Source organism: Calonectris borealis, chromosome 3 (assembly GCF_964195595.1).
Source record: "Calonectris borealis chromosome 3, bCalBor7.hap1.2, whole genome shotgun sequence".
Classification (NCBI taxonomy): domain Eukaryota; kingdom Metazoa; phylum Chordata; class Aves; order Procellariiformes; family Procellariidae; genus Calonectris; species Calonectris borealis.
The window spans coordinates 62,017,981-62,040,234 of NC_134314.1; the positions used below are offsets into that span (position 1 = coordinate 62,017,981).

Sequence of the window (22,254 nt, forward strand, 5' to 3'; positions counted from 1 at the left end):
CGTGACAGGATTTGGGTGACACTCCATGCTTATTTCTACAATCATATGATGGCCCCATAAGAAATTATGTGTGTTGATTATGGTCCACCTGTCTGGGAGCAAACACTAATTTATGGTGTGACTATAAATGCCTAATAGTTTACTGCTATTTGGTAAGTAGTGAGCTTTCCATGGAAAGCTACTATCCATACTGCTGTAAGCAAAAGTAATATTTAGCAAATTATTGCAAAGGATTCAAAATTATTCAAGTTTCCTTTGAAATACCTTTCTGTATACCTGAAAGAGTAGGAGGAATCATCTCTCTCTGCATTCTGTTTCTTCTATTGTAAAAATGTCAGCAAACTCTTTCCATGCCAGTTACCACGTTAACATAACCATGCCAGTTACTACATTAATATAACCTAAGGACTAGTAAACAAACTGCTGCAGAAACTATTAACAAATGGTAAATTCTTTTGTTATTGTTGTTACCATCAATATTTTATATGGTTCAGAGGACAATGAGGTAACATCCTTAAACATAATGGGGTTTGTGCCTGTTCGATAAGCAACCAGAGAGCTCCACTGCAGAAAATGCAAACTCTGTGCATCACAGTGGAGCAAATTGAAGTACTTTATCACATGATCATTCATTTCAGTTCAAATATAATCTAATAAACCTTATGCAATTCAGAAATTTAATTTGGAACCTTGCCTGCATCATTTGTTATGTCAAAAACAATTACTTAACACTAATTTCATCACAATAATTTAAAAAAATGCAATTTCTTTGTTTTAGTCGATGAAAGTTCCACTTCATCTTTATAGTCAATTTTGTTCACAAAGGACATTGAGGTGAGAAAAAAAATGGTTCTGTGATCATGTCTTTAACTTACGCAGGCATAAGAGTCTATTCATTTGTATCAAAATGGAACATAATCAAATCAATAATACATGCCTTTATTAAAGGATGCCATCTAAAATAGACTTTTCCTATGTTTGGTTTAACCACTTACTCTGTGTGCTTAAATTATTTTGTTAAAATCTCTAGGACTGGGAAAAATGGCACAATATCAGTGCGAGCTCTGGATGGGCCTAAAGCCAGCATTGTGCCAGCCACATTCAGTGCTGTCTCTCCACCTGGATATACCATTCTGGATGTAGATGCTAATGCCATGCTGTTTGTTGGTGGTTTAACTGAAAAAATAAAGGTAATGTCTTGTCTGGTGCTAGTGTATTAACTGGCTATTTATGTGGACAATTTTCGTTATTGCTTACAGGAGGAATAGTAAACTTTAATATGCTGGCGTCATTGTAGCAGGTGCTTTAGTAGCAAATAGTACACCTGCACTCTTGAAAGATTATTAGGATTTGCCTAGACGTGTAGGTGCACAGACCTGAAGTTTCTCTGCCCATGCTGTTAACTTCTTCTAATCAGAAGCCTGGTGGCTGGCTGTATTAATGCAGCATTTAGCCCAAACAACTGATTCCTGCTGGGTAGCTGGATGCTTTACCTTGGACATACTGCTGCCCCGACGGGCTTTCAGTATCAGTGACGGGAACTCACTTCTGTTTCCATACATTCCTTGTCTCCTAACAATGTATATAACAATACATATGCCTTTGCATTCGGGTTTTTTTTCTTTGTCATGTACCACAGTATCACTTCCTCCTTTGCAGTCTACTTTTGGCATTTCTGCTTTATTTTCTTGATTTTCCCCCGTACTACCCCTCTTTTTAACTGCTACCTGCATCAGATCCCTGATCTATTTTCTCCTCTTTTTGCCTGCACCTTTTTCTGGTGACTGCTTCTACATTGCTTAACTTAATGGGAATGAATAGAAGATTTATACCAAATAGAATGGATGGAAATCTTTCAGCAAAAAATGTTCTCCCATAAGTAGTAATTAGGATTTGTTTTCCAGTGGAATTCATTACAAAACAATTTAAATGAACTATTTCATTCCTGATCAATATTTTGATTCTTTTTAATGTTAACATTACAAAAAAAATCGTCATTTAACATTAAAAAAAAGCTAACAGTTAGACTTTCCCAAACAGTGAACTCAAAGAACTTTTTTTTACACTAAAGTTTGTATATGTCCTCAAGTGTTGAAATAGCATAATATTTTATGGTTCAACTTTCTAGTTTTTAGAAAGTTCAACTTTCTAGATGGTTCTGGTTTGGGAATATGTGGATAGACATATTCCTTTCTTACAAAGAAGAGTGTGGGTGCACATTTCCAGACAGACAAAGACAAAATCAGAGGATACAAGAGGAATAGAAAATGTAGATTCCACTTGCTTGAAATCAGTGTCTTGAAGTCCAGCTTTAGCTTCAAACATATCCATGTGTTTTGGAGCACAGTCAGGTAACTTCACTTTAGAACTTGATCAGGTTCATAACTCAGGGCTTCTGCACCAAAAAAAGGCAAGACTGAGCAGTTTTGCACAACTGCCAGCTAACTTAACTGAGGTGTATCTGACTGACAAGCATTCACAGGAACAGGAAAAAATTTCATGAGATTTTGGGCTAGGAAATTGAAAGTCAGTCCGTATTAGTAGAACTCAGATCTGCGTGCTCTGCTTTATCTAAAACGGATCCAGAAAAAATCACAAACATTTTCAAGTTTTGAAGATGCAGATGCAATGAGTCTTGACATTTCTTGTTGAACTTTAAGGGTGTAAATAACTGCCATGCACATTTTTTTATGTCATTTGATTTCATATGGGAAATAGACAAGGAAGTCAATTGAAGAATTTCTTGGAGAATTACATCTTAGATAAAGCAGACTTTGTCATCTTTTTCTATGTTCTCCTTACAGCCTTAAACAGAGGTTTTGGTTTGCTCTCTACCTTCCAGCAACTAAAGGTGTTTGCTTTCTTCTGTTAGTCATAAACAAGAACCCTTGAAAAATATTTCTAAAATTAATGAATCATCAGTTGCTAAAAGTGATACTGCAAAGATTAGTGACCCTTTCAAACCCAGAATGGCCTCACTGGCTTCCTGTACTCTGTCCCTTTGATCTGCTTTTTCAAAGGGAATGGAAATAAACCGGGGAGACTTACTTTATCTCCCACACCTAATAATTCTTCTCAGCTTTCTTTCATTCTTGGATTTTTGCCATGTCAGGTAATTTTTAGTTTCTACTGTTGTTTTCACCAGTAACAAATTTAATTACATCAGCATTATGTCCTGTTTTTCACTCGCCATAATAACTCAGTGGAATAAACACTCCACTGAGCTGAATCAGGACTGTCCAGGGCTTGCACTGCTGTGTAGCTACAAGGACCAAAGGCCCAAACACACACAAGTCCATTAGAGGCTATAGGGTTGTGTCTGCCCACCTGACTAAAATGCTTAACTGTCAGAGTCTGACTGCAGGCTCAGGAAGACAGACTGGCTCAGGTAACAATCGTAAGTGCCAGAATTATGATTAAAAGAATAATTGCATCATTCTGCATTTAGAAAAGCACTTGAGAGTTTGGTTTATACAATATTTAAACTTCATTGACTCATTTGAGACCCTAGAAAATGTGTGGTCTGGTGGGTTTTGGCTTGTTGTCTTTGGGTGATCCCCCGAAGGAGTCATGAAACTTCAAACTCAAATGCCAGCCTAAACCCAAACCTTATTTGAATTTTATTTCAGATATCACTTTTGAATTATCAGAAGGCAAGTGGGGCAAGTACTGAAATGTAATAATACCATTTATATTTGCAGAGCTCTAGAACATCAAACTTCCCAGACCAGAGCTTTCACCTGAATTCTATTTCAAAAGAAATGCTTATTTACGTTAAGAATCCAGAGAATCAAAGATGATACAGAAATTCAGCAACAGCTGTTCTGTGCTTGCACGGCATAGTCTTGTGCTTAGGCCTAATTTCCACAGCAAAGCTGTTAATTAGACTAATAAAAATGTATGTTTTACTTGATGTCACCTCTAGGTTTAAGTGTTATAAATATTTTATTGTTAAATGAAGAGCTCTTAGTATTACAGCCTGATGGTAGAAAAAGTGAGGCAAAGGTGTAAAGAGAGATCATAGGTATTATTTGAGTAACCAGGCCCCAAAGCTGGTACCTACTGCTCCAATGAAAGATGTCACCACTCCTAAGAAAGGTCATCTCCCTTAAATTGCACTGTCAGAGGAAAACTTAGTTTGAATTTTAAAATATTTAGTATTATATCTACTGCTTTTACTTCATGTTTATTAATAATAGTATTTATTTGGGGTATTTATTTAATATTTACATATTAACAGTATTCGAATAATATTTAGTCAGGAAGAATTACTTAACAATGAAGCTCCATGAAGTGTGTATTTAGGAAAAAGTTAGAGATTTAGCAGAATCTCTAGAGGAAAAAGGGTTCAAGGGCTCTTGATGTTCCAGGGTAAATAAAAGGACCTGGAACACAGTAATGTTTAAATCTGAACCCTTTCCTGAATGTTTTTCTTTTTTCCTTTAGCTAGATACAGGGAGGCAGAGATGGGTAGTGAGCACAATTCAGCGCATAAGACAGTTGTAGGATCAAGTACGAGGTGCAATGCTGAACCAGAACAGGAATGATGGATGCTGCAAAAGTCTGATGTCAGAACAGCCGTTTTCAACCTCAGTAAGAATTCTCCAGGTATTTTCTGGAGAATTCTCTATTTTTTCATCTTAGTCAGGAAAACCAACCTGAATTTTTTTTTTCTCCAGGTAAATAAAAACAAGGTAGGCAGTAGGAAGACAGTGTATGTTAAGTTTGGTATGCCTGATATATTTGCAATACAGGGTTTTAAACACTATCAGACTTGCTCTGTTCAGACACAGTCTGTGAATTAAAAGATAAATGATAACTTCACTTTTTGGGGAATTTTTGTCATCATGTGGTACGGTTGTCAGGCTCACAAAATGAAGACCTTATCTGAGACTTTTTTCTAAAACCATGAAGCTCTTTGGACATTTACTAAGGTCACTGATATTTTTTAAATCTTTGTCTCAGAAATCTGCTTTTTCATATTACTGGGTTTTGGAGTGCTTTAGATTTGTCCTGGGGTTTTGTCCACATCCCTTTTTGCATACATCTTTGCAGTGTATTCAAAAACAAGGCTCATTTTTGGTTTTTAAAAACATCTTTCATCTGACTTGAGTAGAAGACTATGATACTTAGATGTCATGAATTTCTCAGAAGTGACATTAAGTTCATACTTCTTGCTAATTAAAACCTTCCCAATTACCCTGGGAAATATCACCAGCACATTAAGTCTTTTGAGTCATATTTTTCCTTGAATATTTTCAAGTTGCACTTCTCCATATTCTCTTGTAAGATCTTAATATTTGTAATTGCTCTATGGAAAACAGCAGGTGCTTGTCTATCTCAAATAGCTAAGTATATAGATTTTCAATCAGCTCATATTGATGAAGTGAAATTTAAATGAAACTAGATATTTTTAGAAGGATAATTTTGAGCTGAGTACTCTGTGTACTGTCAAATATTACTACCTTGATCATGGTACCATGTTGTGATCTAATGAGCATTACCCCATGTGTGCGACCCTAGTTTAATGAGTTTTGATGGGATATGAGTTTTAATTGCTTTGCCATCTGCACTTTTTTGTGCATCCACAATTCAGCATGAATTTTACAGGTGTAGCCAGTTGAGTTCACAGTTGGTCTTCTAGCTTGGATGATCTGCTCAATTTCCCAGGTTTTGAGCATTAAGTACAGTAGAAACATTTTGCTTATTGTATTGTGGGCAAGATTCCTCATAGTCCTTTCTATGAAGTCTTAAACAAAAGTCCAGATAGACCTTGAACAAGTGGGAGCGGGCAGCTCTCTGAATAGCCGGGAAAGCTGTCAGTGACGAGGAAGCCAGGGCAGCTCCTTGTTCTCCGGGAATCATTCTGCCCAGGCCTTCCCCAGAGTCTCAAATATAAATGGGGTTTTCCATCCTGACTGATACAAAGTTTAGCTCACATTTTTGCTGATCAGTTGTTCTATAGGAAGGCTTCTCAGATTAAATATTACTTTTGATATTTAAAATAATAAGAAGCATCTTCTGGTATATTTGATTTTCATACTTGTTATGATTTCAGACACAGTAGATCACTTCAAATTGAATTCTAATGAGGTTTGTGTTTTCTGTTGCAGAAGTCAGATGCTGTAAGAGTCACCACCTTCACCGGCTGCATGGGTGAAACCTTTCTAGACAGCAAGCCCATAGGACTGTGGAATTTCAGGGATATCGAAGGTGACTGCAAAGGATGTGCCGTCAGGTAGGTAAAGCACTGACTGTTTCTCATGCTCCTTTGGGAACCTGTCTACAGTGACACTGCGTTCTGTGGTAAGGAGCAGGAATTTCCAGAGCAGCTATCAAGTTCCAGTAGACAGCTGTGGTCTGTACGCAACGCCGAGAGTTGCAGGAAATACGAAGTTAGGATGCAATTACACCAAGAGGGGAAGCACCCAATCTGGGTCGTAAATGTGGCTGGTGTCTTAACAGAACTAAGACGGTGTAATAGTGCTGTGGTGGAAAGACTCCTGCTAACCAGTAACCAGGATTAGTCAAAACATAAGAGAGGGTGAGATCCACAGTGGGACTGAGTCTGGCTCATGGCCACCTGTGGTGTGGGTGCCGGCAGCTCTCATGCAGCATAGGCTGGAGTCAGGTGCCTCAAGGTGGCTTTCACAGCCACCAGTGTAGTGAGCAGAGATCCCACAAAAGAAAGGTGTTTCCATTCTCAAAAGAGAATGGGAAACCCTCCCCCTGTCAGTGACCTGTGGTTCCAAATAGGGTAAATGGCCCATCCAGGCAGGACCAGGATTCACATACATAGGCTCAGAACTCTTTTAAAACAACACAAGTTACTTCCTTTCCAGATGTGTCCTTGTCCTTAGAGAGCTGTGACCCATCTTCATTCCTCTTTCCCACCAAACTAATCTCAAACACTTTCCTGTGCCATGTCTCAGCTTCAAAAGCTGAGGGCCCTTATATGGAGGCACCACCTGATACTACACCACAATCCTGGGAATTATCATGTAAAGAAGACAGACTCCAGGTCTCTCACAACCTTGTTTATGGTCTATGACTTCCACAGAGACCCACTGCGTGAAAGCAGCACTGTCCTCTTAGATGCTCCTGTTTTTTTAGGGAATTCAGCAGTGTCAGTATATGAGAGCTCATGTCAGAGCTCATGCTGCGTTAGGTAAAATAATTGTGGACCCAGTCAGGGAAGTTAAGAGTAGGCTAGTTTTCAAAGTAGGCTGCTAGTTTGACAACCTGCTAAGGCTTAGCCCTTTGAAAACAATGGATATTCCAGCTGTGAACAGAAACAATTTTGGAAATACTAGAGGATTTCCTTGACTACAAATGTAAGCCCTTGACACTTAGGTGGAAATTTAAGGAGCATGATGATGGATTTATGCATTTCAGTTCCAAGCAAGTCCTAATGGAAATGCCTAAACCTTTATGTGCATCTCTGCCTAAATGTAATTTTCTCATTCATTAGTGATAGTGTAGATCTGCTTGCTTGGATTGGGGATGGGTGAGAGGGAGATTAAAAAAAAGAATACTAGATTTGAGATTTGTAAACTATATTAAAAGCTCCCTTTTACCTTAACCCATTGTTCCAGTACCAGAAAGAGTCCTGTTCTCCCGCAAAATCTAACTGCAAAAACTTAACTGTTAAATCTAGCTATGGAAGGTGAGAGGACTACATTTAAGATCCTGATATGTGTGCCAAGATAAATGGGAAACATGTTCCTGGCCAATATTTCACATGTAGGTCCCTTGTTCAAATTCAGTTATATTTGTGATTAAACCATAAGATTGCTGTCTTGCAGCTATCTGATCTGTGTGACAGAAATGGACAAGAGTCTGTCACAAAAATCATATCAAACAAACTCAAGGCCTGGTCTTTTCTGTTCTGTAATGACAGGAATGCCAAAAACTGTGGAGGGACTGATGCTTCTGCTCTTGAGGTGTTTGTAATTTGTGGCTAAACAGAGAAGCACAGTTTCCAGGGTTTTCAGTCTGGGACCCTCCAGAAGTTGTAAAATCACTAACAACAACAAAACCAAGTTTTATTATAAGATGAAAGAGTACATAATTCTATTTTACATTGAGGATTGCAAAATGAGTCGTTACAGACCATGAGATATATGCGACATATTCCTCTTCCATCTTCCTCCCAGATGTGCTTTTGTGGACAGCCGGTGAGCTGACCTTACTTGTCAGAACGGGGGTTTGATATGAAATCAAACCAAGTTCAAGAAGACTCCCAAGAGGCGTCCCCTCACTCTCCTAGTCCCCCACTTCTTTTTCTTTTAACCTCAAATGGCAGAGAAAACTGGTTAGAATTGCCCCTTTTCAGCCCACAGGTGGCAGACAGTGAAGGGACGGTCCAGTTCGATGGCGACAGCTACGCCATGGTGAGCCGCCCGATCCGCTGGAACCCCAACATTTCCACAGTCATGTTCAAATTCAGGACCTTCTCATCGAATGCCCTGCTGATGTATCTTGCTACTGACGACTTGGTGAGAAAAACCAGCTAACCTCTATGCTCCTTACAGGTTTCATGCCATCTTTACAGTGACTGAATTCATCATATTATGAAAACAAATAGTAATTTAATGTAGCACTGTCCTGGTATGATGTTGCCTGGTATGATGCTTTACTGCTGTCCAGGAGAAGACAATGTTATAGTGTAGAAGTTGACTACCTAGTGTTTACTGACTGGGGAGCATTATGTTAAACTGAGGGGAATTCCAGCTTTTATGAAATTATTAATTAATTTTCATTTATCCCAAATGTTTGCCTGTGCAAACATTGCCAGTTGTGGTTATACATTCATAGTTTAAAATATTGTAGTCTGAGGGCAGGGAGAATATGGGAAGAGACAATCTTAGAAGTCCTACTGATATAAAGAAAAAGTTTGTTTAATGTGAGTGGCATTAAAAGGGAACTGAATGGTGCAACAAACAGGATGTGATGGTGATGACGTTTTTTACAAGGTCTACAAATAGTGGCTTTTACAGATAAAATAGAGAATAGAAACACTAGTTATAAAGCTGTTCAAGGTTTTTATTCACAGACAATATCAAATGTGTGTGGATAACAGGGAGAAGTTATTTATAAAGACATCTGGCCAGATCCTCACATGCATCAGGAATAACTCAGCTTCAGCATCTTTGATGCAGAAAGATTTGCATGCCTGACTGGGAACAGAGTCCTTTCTTTAGCCTTTTCCTATGGGCCAGAAATAATGTACAGCAGTTCTTACTGACGTATTGAAGAATTACTGAGCACTCACTATTTTACAAAAACTGCGTTTGTGTAAAACAGTCTTTTTTCAGATTCTGGTATTTTGGGAAAAATTATCAGAATTGCTGGAATTATCAAGGAGGAGGGTGCTCCTCCTGACTGATTATAGTAAAAGATAACATTTTATTATGATAATGAAGTACTTACATAGTTTTTCTAATTAATTTTATAATTGAATATTGAAAGTATAATTAATGTAATTATTGTAGGTTATTTTGTATAATTATTTTGTATAATTATTATTAATTTATGTAGTTTTCTAGAAAAAATTATTTACTTGAACTTCTGAAAAACACTGGGAGCTGGAAGGCAACTGGTCCCTGATACAATTTATCTCTTTTGATATTATCCCACTGTATAAAAACTTTGAGGATGCTCTTTCTAGTGTTGCATGGATAGACATGCATAAGCATCTATAATACTGATTTTGTTAAATTTTACTCTTTTCTTCTTAACATAAATTTATGTTCATATACATAACATTATTATCACAGTTTTGCATAAGTATTCAGCACATGGTAAAGTATTTTCATTCCCCTTTGATCTGAGCATGGGTGGAACTGGGCAAGAGCAAAATTATAATTAAACTTAAAATTTCTCTGGTACATTCATGTCCTGGGTCATAGTTCCGCCATCACTTACTTAATGCCTTTCATGCTATCCAGTTCCCTGGCTAGTTTTGCTCTTAGTATCCTGCCAGCTCTTTTTCTGTAGATACTGCAGTGTATACCATTGCTCCAGTCAGCCATCTCCAGTTACTGCTTAGATATCGGTGTCAGTAGTTGATGAGAATAACAGTTCATAGCTCTCTGGTGCTCCGTCAGTACAGATTACCCTCTGGAAACCGTGGTAAAACAAGCCTGTTTTACCATCTTTACTATTCTTGTTTTCTACCTTGCAAGTTTAAATCTAGCTGAGGTATGTAGTAAATGCACTAACTGTAGTACAGACATATACTCAAAGCTGAGTATTAGTTTCAGGTACTTATAACGTGTATTTCTGTCTTCAATACAAGAAAATAAAAGTATAGACATGCCATCAAAACTCCAGCTAAGTTGTTAGCAAAATGCCAACTAAGTTAGCAATCCAAAGGAGAAGAAGAGGGGGAAAAAAAGAACTTGTTGGCAGCAGACTTTTGTACGTAACAGTCCTGGGTAGTAAATGCCTAAGTACATTTTTTAGAAAGCTTGAAAAAAGTTGTCTATTGTCACCCAGGAAAAGAAAGTGTTTATTCAATGTCATATGCCTCTTACTAAAATGAACAAGAATCGTAATTTGTGTATCTAATCCTTTTCATTAACAGAAAGATTTCATGAGTGTAGAACTCAGTGGTGGGCGTATAAAAGTCAGCTACGATCTGGGTTCAGGTACAGCTTCTGTTATCAGCAACCAAAATCATAATGATGGCAAATGGAAATCTTTCACCCTGTCAAGAATTCAAAAGCAAGGTGAGTTCCTGTGGTGTCAACACCATGACTTTGCCAGTTACCTGTGCAGTACAGCTAACCGTCTAATCATGGGGAAGGTGTTGTGCATAATTGCTAGAATTATAAAGTTCTAGTGATTTAGCAACTTCTTTTGCTTAGATTACAGGTGTGTTGAGTTGCATGTGAGTGATTGCGCTGTCAAACAGGCCTTTTATGAACAGGTAGCTTAATTTTCAGGCATAATTCTGCTTTACAGTTGCGCAAATTACATTCTAAAATGCATCTGAGTGGGGAAAAAAGAAGCTTTTTCATCAGTTCCCTGATATTCAAAATTGTAAAACAAACCTGTGTGATTTTTGTTGGGACAGCAATAGCTTTCATGCTGTACAGTCCTTTCATGCTCAGCATATCCCAAAGCGCTTAAAAAAGCAATGACTTCAGTACTGGTAGTGCAGTATCTCAGTAGACAAACACAACAACTATTTTATATTCCCTAATTATATGCAGAGTGTCATGATCTGAATCTGCATGGAAACAACTGGGAACATCTTCAAAAGTGCTACTAATTCTTTAACCTGTTACTGGTGCAAAATGTGAAGTGGTGGCATTTGATAGGATTGCAAAGAATGCTGGCTATTGTGCTGGCAAAACTCTTTTTTTTGTTTGTTTTTAATCTAGTTATAGGACTGGTAGAATCTTACCTGAGCCAAATTAATTTTATTTATGGCATCTGTGACATTCTCTGTGCCTTTTTATCCTGAAGTCTTACTGCATTCTGAATCCTCAGGGTCACCATGAGCCCCTGAACACACTCTTCCTCCTCTGCCCCCTGCAGTGCCAGCTCTCTACCTGACCTTCGCATCTCAAACACAGACCCACTCCCTTGTCATTTGGCAGAAGTAAATTTGGGAGCGGGGATACTGGCCAAAACAACTCAGCTCTCACTTGCAGATTTGCTGCACCTTTAGAGGAGGAATGCCTTGTTGCTAGCCAGTTATCTTAGTTCATACTTAACTCAGGAGGTGTTAAGATAAAATACAGTGTCACATAATTGTAATTTATTCATACCATTCAAACATATCGTGTGTTTATAAAGAAGATACAGGCATAGAAATGAAAGGAAAATTAGTTTATTTACAGTAAGGTGCAGCAGGAAAGTCTATCCCCCGTTCAATTCTCTTTCACTCCTGAAAGTGGTAGTTTGGTTTCAGGTTTTGCACATTCCCTCTCTCTTTTAAGGTATTTATTTAATCGGCTGCTGCTACAGGAGACTCACCTGTGGGGAGAGCTTCTATCAGAGAACACTCTTCCTCCCATCCTCCCATTGCTCCTTCCTCTTCACAGAGTATACATTACCTCTTCTAGCCAGTCCTCCCTTTGAAATCTCCTAAGAGGTTGACAGATCTTTCATCTCCAAACTCACTCTATTCCATCTTTAACCAGAAATCAGGCTGGTCACTTTTTAATTAAAATAGAGGTTCATTTCACTCCTTAGGTATGTAGATGGGGCGGGGGTGTGTATGTGTGTGTTTAGATTATAAGCAATCTCTTGCATTTAACTGTCTGAAGAAAAAAAAAAGGAAGGAAGAAAGGAAAGAAGGAAAGAAGAAGGAAAGAACCCTTTCTTTGCATCCCTATGGTAGAATATCCCCTTCTTCCCTGGGGGCTGCTTAGCATTTTTCAGTGTGTCTTGTCTCTCATTGAACTTTATATTCTGCATTAATCCATACGTTTAAAATATACATAGAACAAGCATTTAAATAGGACTCAGTCTGACTCCAGATTGAGATTAGACATGACATGACTGCTTTGGGTTTGAAAATGGTTTAGAGTGACTGATCACCAATCTCTAAGGCACATAATGACAATGCTTAACAAACTTTTACACTAAAAAAATCCTGCTCAAGTGACAGACCTTTGGACTGAAATCACAAATTAGATGTAAAATGATCTCTTCTGTCTTGAATTTGTCCTGAAGTGTTATTTCCAAATTACACTGACACAAAGAACGTACCAAATTGAAACAGGTTTAGAAAATATATAAAAATAAAGCATACAGAATTGCTATAGCTTTTCAAGTTGTTGTGGAAACAGAGGAAAGCGCGGGTCTCTTCCTCTGTCCACAATTGACAATTTGGAAATCCAGTGTCTTAATTGCAAAATACAACCCTCCTTGCCTCTCCCCTCACCTGCTAACCCTCCAAATATTTCTCTGTTGGTTTCTTGCACTAAGGCATCATTGTTCATGTCTGATATTTTGAAACTAATCTCAAATCTCTTCCAGCCAACATATCAATTGTAGACATAGACACCAATGAAGAAGAGACCATAGCAACAACTTCTACAGGCAGCCACTTTGGGCTCAACTTAAAAGGGCATGAGAAAATATATTTTGGGGGATTGCCAACCCTGAGAAATCTAAGGTACCGTGGCTCAAACCAATTTCTTTACCTTTGGTAAGGGGATGTAAATGCAGTGTAATTTTACCCTCTGTATCTATTTCTCAAGTTCACTTGCAGTAAGTGAATGGTGAGTTCCCAACATACCCAACGTTGCCACAGCAGACCAACGCTTTATTTACGTATGTTGTATATTTCAGTGTATTTCATGCAGCTCACATTACTCAAACACAATGGAAATGGTGGTAATGGTGCAGTACAGCTTTTTGATGCTGTGCAGAACTATGATGTAGCTGACTTATCTTTTTAAGTATTTTTTTATTTGATGAATAGAATTTGTGACTCCAAACTTACAGAAATAGCTCCATACCTCCACAAAATTAAGCACAAGTGTTTACCTTGTGCATGAGTAGAAAAACTGAACTACAGACTACTCCTCACAGGATTACTGTTAAGTGGGTATGCATGTCTGCATAATCAGGGTCAGTATACTTTCAATACGTATAAAACACTTGTGTTTAGATGTCATTTAAAATTATTTGTAGACATAAGTTCCTGGACTCCTTAGATTAAACTCCTCCTGTATTCAGGAATTAAAGTATACGATACAATACTCTTGATATATTTAATGTAAGTAAAATGAAATATGGCAACCTTTTCCCTTCAGAAGCCTGATCCTGAATTTCTTACTAAATAAAATTCCCATTATTTATTTTTTAAATATCGCATATTATTCTTGATGAACTTTAAGTTAAGCTTTAGTAAACTAAATAAATGGGATAACAGATACTTGAACTTAGTGACTATATTACATGGTTTTAAATAGATCAAAAAACTTACTGTGGTTTAAATGAATATTCAGCAGTTTTGCAATGACAAGAACAAGAGGATTTTGTGCTACAATGAACAGATGAGCAACACAGAAACAAGCCCATTAGTCTGTGTCAGCTTTAGCTACATGGCATAATGACAGCCTTGAAGTGGTCTTGTGCACAAGGAACTGTTGTGATTAGTCCACAGGCTGTTCTGCAACTAAAAGAAAGGACATATTAATTTATTAGGTTAATAACTGACCTCTGATGTCAAACCACCCAGCAATAAAAAGATCTAAGACCTATTTTACTCATGAAATATAACACTACATTATGTAGTTGTGAAATCACACTAGTGCGTAACAAAATGTCTAGAGCAATTATCTTCCAGAAAATCCTTTGTGGTTGCTTAGAAAATCAGTGTACCACAGCTACTTGGACCTGTGGTAACCATTTTGCCTACAGCTATGATTCATCAGTCACTGGGGCAAGATGAATGTTATGGTAAATTAGAATAAAAAATAGTGAAAGAGAGATTAGGGCCAAGCTGAGCTACTGCAAACAATAGATGCTGAGGTACCCGTGACTTTGTAATTATCAGGTCGTGTCAGTTCTGCCAAATTCTTTTACATGGTTTGCCTTTACTCACAACCAAGTACAGCAACAAATTATAAAAGCTCTCTGATGTATTACATTTTAAGGTAGCTGTTTGCAGAGTAACCCTGTTAATTATTATAGCTTGATAGTGAATATAGAATCTCACCATCCATAATGTGTTGTTTGTAAATGATGTATATCTGCTTCTCTGTGAAATATTTTGAACCTTGCTAATAAGTATCATTTGCTACAATTAATGTAATTTTTTTTTTTTTTTTGTCTTTCTCTCTCACCCTAGTATGAAAGCAAGGTAAAAATAATCAGATTACTTGCATGACTTGCATGTGCCTAGTAAGTGCAGCTTGAAAGCACAGGCGGCAACGCAAGCAGCAGCGTGTGGGCAGTATTTATACCAGCTGTTACGCTAAGGCTGTTAATTCAGCGAGTTGCTCCTGCTGCAACAAGCAAAGCTGCTCCCAAGTGCTTAACGCTGTCATCTTACATGCTGTGCACACACCTACACAAACAACTTTTATTTTCTTCACACAGCTGCTTACTTCAGCTGTGTTTGTTTATGTCAAGCCGTATTGCCGAGATTGGTTCTGACCTCCAGGCTGTAAGAGCAACGTAGTCCCGGGTCAGGCGAGGAGCGTGGCGCTCCGAGGCAGTGAAGTAGTTACTGAGGAGGGTATGAAAGCGAGGTGCAGATTTTTGTGAAATTTGCCACTTCTGAGTTTAAGAACAGGAGGATGGGGGGGATGGGGGAGGTCACCTATTTCTGACTGTGTTTTCAGTTTGTAACTATTTGTGTCCATTACTTTTGCTTTGATATGCTCGGATAGGAACTGAACTTCACTATGGTTTGCAGCTTAATTCCTGGCTTGAATTAGAAAAATGCAACTTCACCCTCCCTCCCCCGATCCTGAGAAAGATTATTTCCTCCCAAGCTCCAGAAATCTTTGCTTGTGTTCCCTTGAAACTGATCCTAGTTTGGCAAAAAAAAAAAGGGCCAAGAATTTATGCAAGATCTGAATGAACTTGGACCTTGCTTTGTATGTTTTGGAAGGGAACAAGGGAAAAAGGAAGTCTTAAGAAAACATCAAGCAAATGTTCAACATTTGCAAGGATGTAGAGTTCATACGGGTTGGGAGTTATAAGATAACAGAACTGCTTCTAATGGGACAGCATGAGGGCAGTCTGTAACTGGACAGGGCAGGAAGGGGTAGGAACACGGATGGTTGCTGGATGGCAAAGGCGGGAGACTATGGGCACTGCTGATAATGACGCGGCAAAACTGTTCTGCTGCTGGGAAGATGAGTCTATAAAGGAATTGGGGAAGAACTAGGAAATAAAAAATCAAAAATGAAAGGTGACCATAACTACATGACTGTAAATAAAGCAGAATATGGATTGTTTTAGTAATCTAGATGCTTACTTTAACTTATGCAGGGGATGCTAATTTGCCAGAGAATATACCGCGCTTGCTAGGATGGCTATAATGCAAAGAATGGCTTTCAGTACCAAAAGATGCAGCTGAACAGTATCTGTGCAAAATGTTTTTTTTTTTGTAATTAATATTCTTTAAACTCTCTTCTTTCCTTCCAGGGAGCTGAAGTTTTAGGGTTTTTTTTTTCTTCCCACAAATAACTCCTTATTTATTTTCCAAATTCATTTTTCTTTCTTTAAGCTGTTATATTATTCACATATTCTCCTAAGCACTCATGGGTAATATTGTAAGTGAATTAACTTTTTGGATTTACTCTCCATGGTGTGAATGGCAACTTTTTTTCTGAAGTGACTTTATAAGGCTTTTCTTCTTGCACGCCTGGTTCAGGTGTTGCCAGCAGTTACACTCTCGTGTTCCCAGGCCTGGGAAATCATACTTTTGCATTCAAGCATGCTAGCTTTGGTGTTACTTTCAGGGGTTTTCTCATTTCTTCTGGCAACCAGCTGATGAGCCAAACCATGGAACTCTGCAATTCTTTTATAATATTTTCCTGTCTTGGATGGATAGTCAGATTCTGTTACAAACCCAAGTGTTTTGTTTTCTTTAACTGCCTGAGAAAGTCAAATAATATGCAGCAGTTTTCATAGGAAAGATACTGGGACTATAAAATACATAGAAAACTAATGTCAGTCTGCCTGAACATAAAGAATTCCTAAAGCATAAAAAAAAAAAAATCAAATGAAAATTTTTTTCACTCTTTGGCAAAGACTTCATCCAAAATGTTTATATGCTGCTAAAGTTCCTCCTTCATTAGGGTCTAGCATGCAAAAAGATGAATGAAACATCTGTCTTCCAGTTAAGGTCTTTCCTTAAAGTTATGATTTCCTAGCCTGCATCTTTCTGCTGTGCCTAAGGAACAACTACTTACTTATTTCATAGCTGCATTTAAACACCAAAGGTGACAGCACTCCTTTGCCAAAAAAAAAAAAAAAAAAAATTAAGGAAAAGAAAGAAAAAATGGAAAAGATGACTGTTGTCAATTGGAGATGAGATGACTCTACCGTTACACCTTTCAGTGATGGAAGGCAGAGTGCAATATGTGCTGATAGGTGGTAGAAGGCAGGATGTATTCATTTGAGTGTATGTGTGTATTTAAAAAAAAAAAAAAAAAATCAAGCATCTGTGCATCTGAAAGTGCATATGTGTGTGCCTGGCTGACTGTGTTCTCCCTAAACTCTATTTTTGAAAATACATTGTACTTCTAAATTTTTTTTAGGCCTGAAGTGAACTTAAAGAAATATACAGGTTGCCTCAAAGAGATTGAAATTTCAAGGACACCGTATAATATATTGAGTAGTCCTGATTTTGTTGGTCTAACCAAAGGATGCACACTAGAGGTTAGTCTGACTTCCATGTTATTTTGGTCTTAATGGGTATAAATGTTTTCTGGTTTCTGATTTTATGGCATAACATATTAATTGTATAAGGCATATTCAGACACACGTAGGGATCTAACCTGAAAATCAGAACGGTTATATTTAAGAGAAAGAAAGATGAATGAGTCTGAGCAGCAAGTAGACCAGTTTTCCAGATCCTAACTTCTTGGACAGTATCCCTGGACAGTTGTGATATCCCTATCCCTAAAGAGTAGGATTTTCTAAAATGCTTAGCAATGGTCTAGCTTTGTTTCAGCTGACTAAAATGGGAATTATTGACATTAATGAAGATAGACTTAGGCACTGACAATATTGCAAAAACCTTGAAAAATTTTGATGCACATAAAATCCAAGGATTTAAATGATTTTTTAAAAATTGTTATTATCAAATCATTCACTACAGAAAACCTGAGGTACTTTGAAAATCACAGTGTATTTGGGGGTAACTGAAACAAAATCATCTTTAGGATAGGAACTGTAGAGCACTTACTGTTATTAGCTACCACTGAGCTGGAAGGCACATTTCTTACTGATCACTAAGAATGTGCAAAATTGGTGTCATTATTTTAACTTTAAAAACAATTCAAGTCTATTTATTTTCAACTGTTGCTGCTTCTAATTAACAGGCTTTCAATGCATATAAAATTCAAGGAATCTGATCGTAAGTTTGAGAGAGAATATAGTAATTTTCCATGGAAAAGAAGAGTCTTCAAATATTCAAAAATATTTCCAGTGACATTTGTCTCCCAATAAATAGTTTGTGTTTCTTCCCTGGAAATGTATGCTATGTAAGATAGTTTTGCAAGCAGATATATGATCTAGAGTTCCATATCAGATACCACTACAGCAAATCCAAATGAGTTGTTGTTAAACAGATGCTCTCCAAACATTTTACTCCAAAACATTGAAAATTTCCTTTGAACAGTGACTGGAAGCTGGCCAGGCCAAAATAAAGATGAATACCCTCTTTTGCTGTGTTTATCACTTCTATCTCTGGCCTTCATTAAAGCAAAAAGCACACAACAACAGGACTGTCAGACAGGATATTAAACTAGATGGATCTGTCATGAGATGGCCATTTTTAAGTTTTCAGGTTTGTGACAAAGCTAAACTGTAAACAACCACATTGCTCAAATGCTTTTGAATCTTACAAATTTGGGTTCAGCAAAAATTTTCTACAGAAGTTCATATTTGTTTGCATTTATTGTAGATTCTTTCCTGAATAGGAAAGAAGGGTAGTTGTGTTGGTTTTCTTCTGTTGCTATGAATCTTAGAAAGAACGAACCGAACTTTGTTTTTCACATTATTTTGTAACTCTTGAGGTTTCAGAATTTGAAATCTAATTGGATTAACCATTTTCTTGCGGAATTAAATAAAATATCCTAATTGTACAAAACAGAATATGTAGGATAATTAAAAAGAAGAGAAGTAAAAGCAAAAGGTAAAGACTGAATATACGCTCAATTATTTAAATGTCCTCGGATTTCAGAGAAGGGTGAACATCATCAGCAATGGTTTTATCTAGCATAATCTATTCTCTCTATACCTGAAAATAGTTCTCCTGCACTGAAAAAATGGTGAGTTATTATAGAAAAAGTGACTATTTCTATAGACTGGTCTTACCCGGCTGGAAAAGTACAAGAATTGGCAGTGATTACAGAAAATCTTCAGGAGTATGCACTGATTTATTATTTGATGACATATTCTACTCTTTAAGTTGTGTTAATGGCTACTAATGTCCAAAGAGTTGGGCCATGCACAACGAGTGCTTCATTTATGAGCCTGAGTCATCAAGAAAGCAGTGGTGCTTAGTGAAGCAATAATGATGAAGCAATAATGACCAATTAATGGAAAGTATTTTCTGGGCACATTTAACAAATAATAGAATCTAGTTTATGTTCATTGGCTATTGTTATCTATTGTATTGATTTAAAAGCAAAATTCCACTGTATTAACTCGATGGAAAACATTCATATAAAAAAACACCAGTGAGCAGTTATTTTTAATCCAAGAGGATATACAGAAATAAGATTGGAACTTTGCCTTCCTGTAAGACAGGATTCCACAAATACTGTAATGATGCCAGATGTAAACAGGTAAATTAGCGTTTGCACAATACTTTGAGAAGTAAATTGTTTAGTGTTTATTATTACTTTCCATCTCTTCATACTAGTTATATTTACATAGTTTAATATTTTACTTAAGAAATCTTTCTGCATGTTCATAGTCTTGCTTTTAATCCTACTAATGCACTTTCCTGTCCTCTTCTTCCTACAGAATATTTATACGGTTAGCTTCCCCAAGCCAGGTTTTGTGGAACTGCAGCCTGTCTCCTTTGACATGGGCACAGAAATCAACCTCTCCTTCAGCACCAAGAATGAGTCTGGGATCATCTTGTTTGGCACAAGTGGCACAGTTGTCCCCCCCAGAAGAAAGCGCAGGTACACAGGAAGGAAAGCTGCCCCTCTGAGGAGAAAGCGCAGACAGACGGGACAGGTATGAGGAACCTAGCAAAAGATAAAGAAAGCCCACAATTTTACTGAACTTCTTCCACTTGGTTTGTTTCAAGACACTGTCAGATGTTTATACTTTCAGTGCTAGGGAATAAATTATTTCTAATGCTATTCTTTATCTGATGGAGAACCTGATAGAGGCTCAGAATTTATTTTTTGCATTGGAGTAACTGTTTCTCTTAAAGATTTACAGAAAGGCATCCACTGCTTGTTGCTAAACAACAATAGATTTTTTTTTCTATCATACAGATGCTTCCATGTTGTTTTTTTAATCAAACCTAAATATTAGAGAATACTGTTCTTCACTCATTCTGAGGACTACTTAGGCACTATTAATGCTTGGAAACATCTCTCATTCCTGTTCATATAGACATAAATGAGGATCATTCTGTTTCCCCTGAGACCAAAAAAGAAAAAAAAAGCTGCTAAAAGCAGTGCAAGATAAGCCCCTTATTTGGGATCACTGCTGTGGGATATAAGACTTGAGAGTGCTCCAACCTCTCCTTCTCTCCCATAAAGTACAAATCTGCAGTATAAATCCTTTCTGCAGAAGAGGATACAGTCAGTCTGTTCAAGGAAGTACCTACAGAGTCCAAGTGACTAACTGGTAAAATTGTGATTGCTGTTAGAAATTATTCAAATCTTGATTAATTAAAAACCTCACAGACAGACATACTACAACAGAGATGATAAACAGAGTATTTTGGTGCTTTCTTTGTTCAGGACTTCCGGGAAATGATATTTTATTATTCTCCTTCCTGCCTGTTTTGGAAGAGAGCTCTCAGTGACCTGGAGGAACACACTCCAGGGACAGCACATTATCATGGCTCACCCGCCTGACATTAACTTCAGGGTAGGGGCTCCTTTATCATTACCCAGCTCTTCAGGTCACAGAAGTGAGCATGACACTCATTGCTATAGTAACTGGAGGTTAGATCCTGAAATCCACTACAACATGATACTGGTTGCTAGAGTAACTACTAGCGTGATTTGCCAGCCCTCCAAATGCAGAACTCCTACTGAGATCAATGCTATTCAGGGCTTGATGGGTTTAAGACCAGGCCTTGTAACAGCAAAAATCAGAAGAATTGTAGGTTAGAAGTCTCCATCCTTCCCTGCAAATAGGTACGCAGAGAGTTAAATCTTTTGATGAGGCTTTCCAGCATGACCTCATTTTACCCATTCCTCATTACAAAAATACAAGAAAGTCTGAATATAGCAGCAGCAGCAGCAGCAGAACTGAAACTACGGTATCTTGCCTATGGTAAGCAAATTAAAAATCGGTGCAAGAAAATAAAACATACACACTAATGTAAAATTAAATGGTATAATTTCTTTCCAAATGCAACTTACCTTCTCATACCAACATATACATTGCAGGCCTACTATGCAGTGTTCCTGAACAGAGGTCGACTAGAAGTGCATATCTCCACTGGGATACGAGATCCCCACAGAATCACCATCAAACCAGAAGCTGGCGAGTTTCACGACGGCAGAGCACACTCCATCCGGATAGAACGAGCTAAAGGGTAACAAATATCTAGAAGTGCTACAGACCACCCAGCACAGCTAATTCAACAAAGTGAATGTACCAATGTCTTTAGCAATCCACGTAAATGCTTCTGCTGAGGCAGAGAATTTAGTGTAATTCCATCCTTATCCAAAAATTTTTAGAAGTTAGTTTCTGACAGTGCTTATTATCCTGCAGAGCTGGCTTTACATGCTTTCCTAGGCTATCAGCCCGTTTCTCCAGAGACCTGCATTTGTCTGAATTGGCATCTTTAACCTTCTGGTTCTTGGCAAATATATTTTATTAATCGAATCTGTGGATGAGAAAAACTGCTGCGGTGCAGTAAATCACCTTTTCAAGACATGCAGAAAAAGACCATTTTCAAAGTATATAAACAATGCAGCAGCCTGTAGCCTTTTTGAGATGCCATGTACTGGTGTATATACATGGGGTCACAGTGGTGCACAGCTAAATATGGTAAAACAATGAAGAGACACAGTCCCAGATAAACAGCAGTCATTCTTATTGCTGGAAAGGCATTGCAGACCTTCTCAGACCATGTTGTTTTAAACAGAATTTCACTTAAATTCCTTTGCCCTTTCTCAGACATTGTAAAAAATGCTAATTACACTTCACCATTCAGAAAGTGATTAGAAACAGCACTACTATAGTGTGTAGGACTCAGGCAGTCAGTATTATTTACGGCCTGGAATAGCCATTATTCCAAGTAGGGTTTGTTGTGGACATTTGGACATACAAATGTGCACATACTGTACAGACATTCAGTGGATTAGTGCACTATGCACAATGTTGTTCTGTTTTGTTTTT

The 22,254-nt window shown here is 37.6% G+C and overlaps 1 protein-coding gene across 1 annotated transcript in view; it reads left to right on the forward strand.

Moving 5' to 3' along the window:
* LAMA2 (laminin subunit alpha 2) overlaps positions 1-22,254 on the forward strand; it is a 397,684-nt gene that overhangs the window by 354,127 nt on the left and 21,303 nt on the right. The window contains exons 48-55 of the mRNA XM_075144626.1: positions 1,031-1,190; positions 6,114-6,238; positions 8,336-8,498; positions 10,589-10,733; positions 12,997-13,135; positions 17,244-17,364; positions 19,681-19,899; positions 21,297-21,445. Coding sequence (XP_075000727.1) covers positions 1,031-1,190; positions 6,114-6,238; positions 8,336-8,498; positions 10,589-10,733; positions 12,997-13,135; positions 17,244-17,364; positions 19,681-19,899; positions 21,297-21,445 — 1,221 coding nt within the window. The remainder of the gene's footprint in view (positions 1-1,030; positions 1,191-6,113; positions 6,239-8,335; positions 8,499-10,588; positions 10,734-12,996; positions 13,136-17,243; positions 17,365-19,680; positions 19,900-21,296; positions 21,446-22,254) is intronic.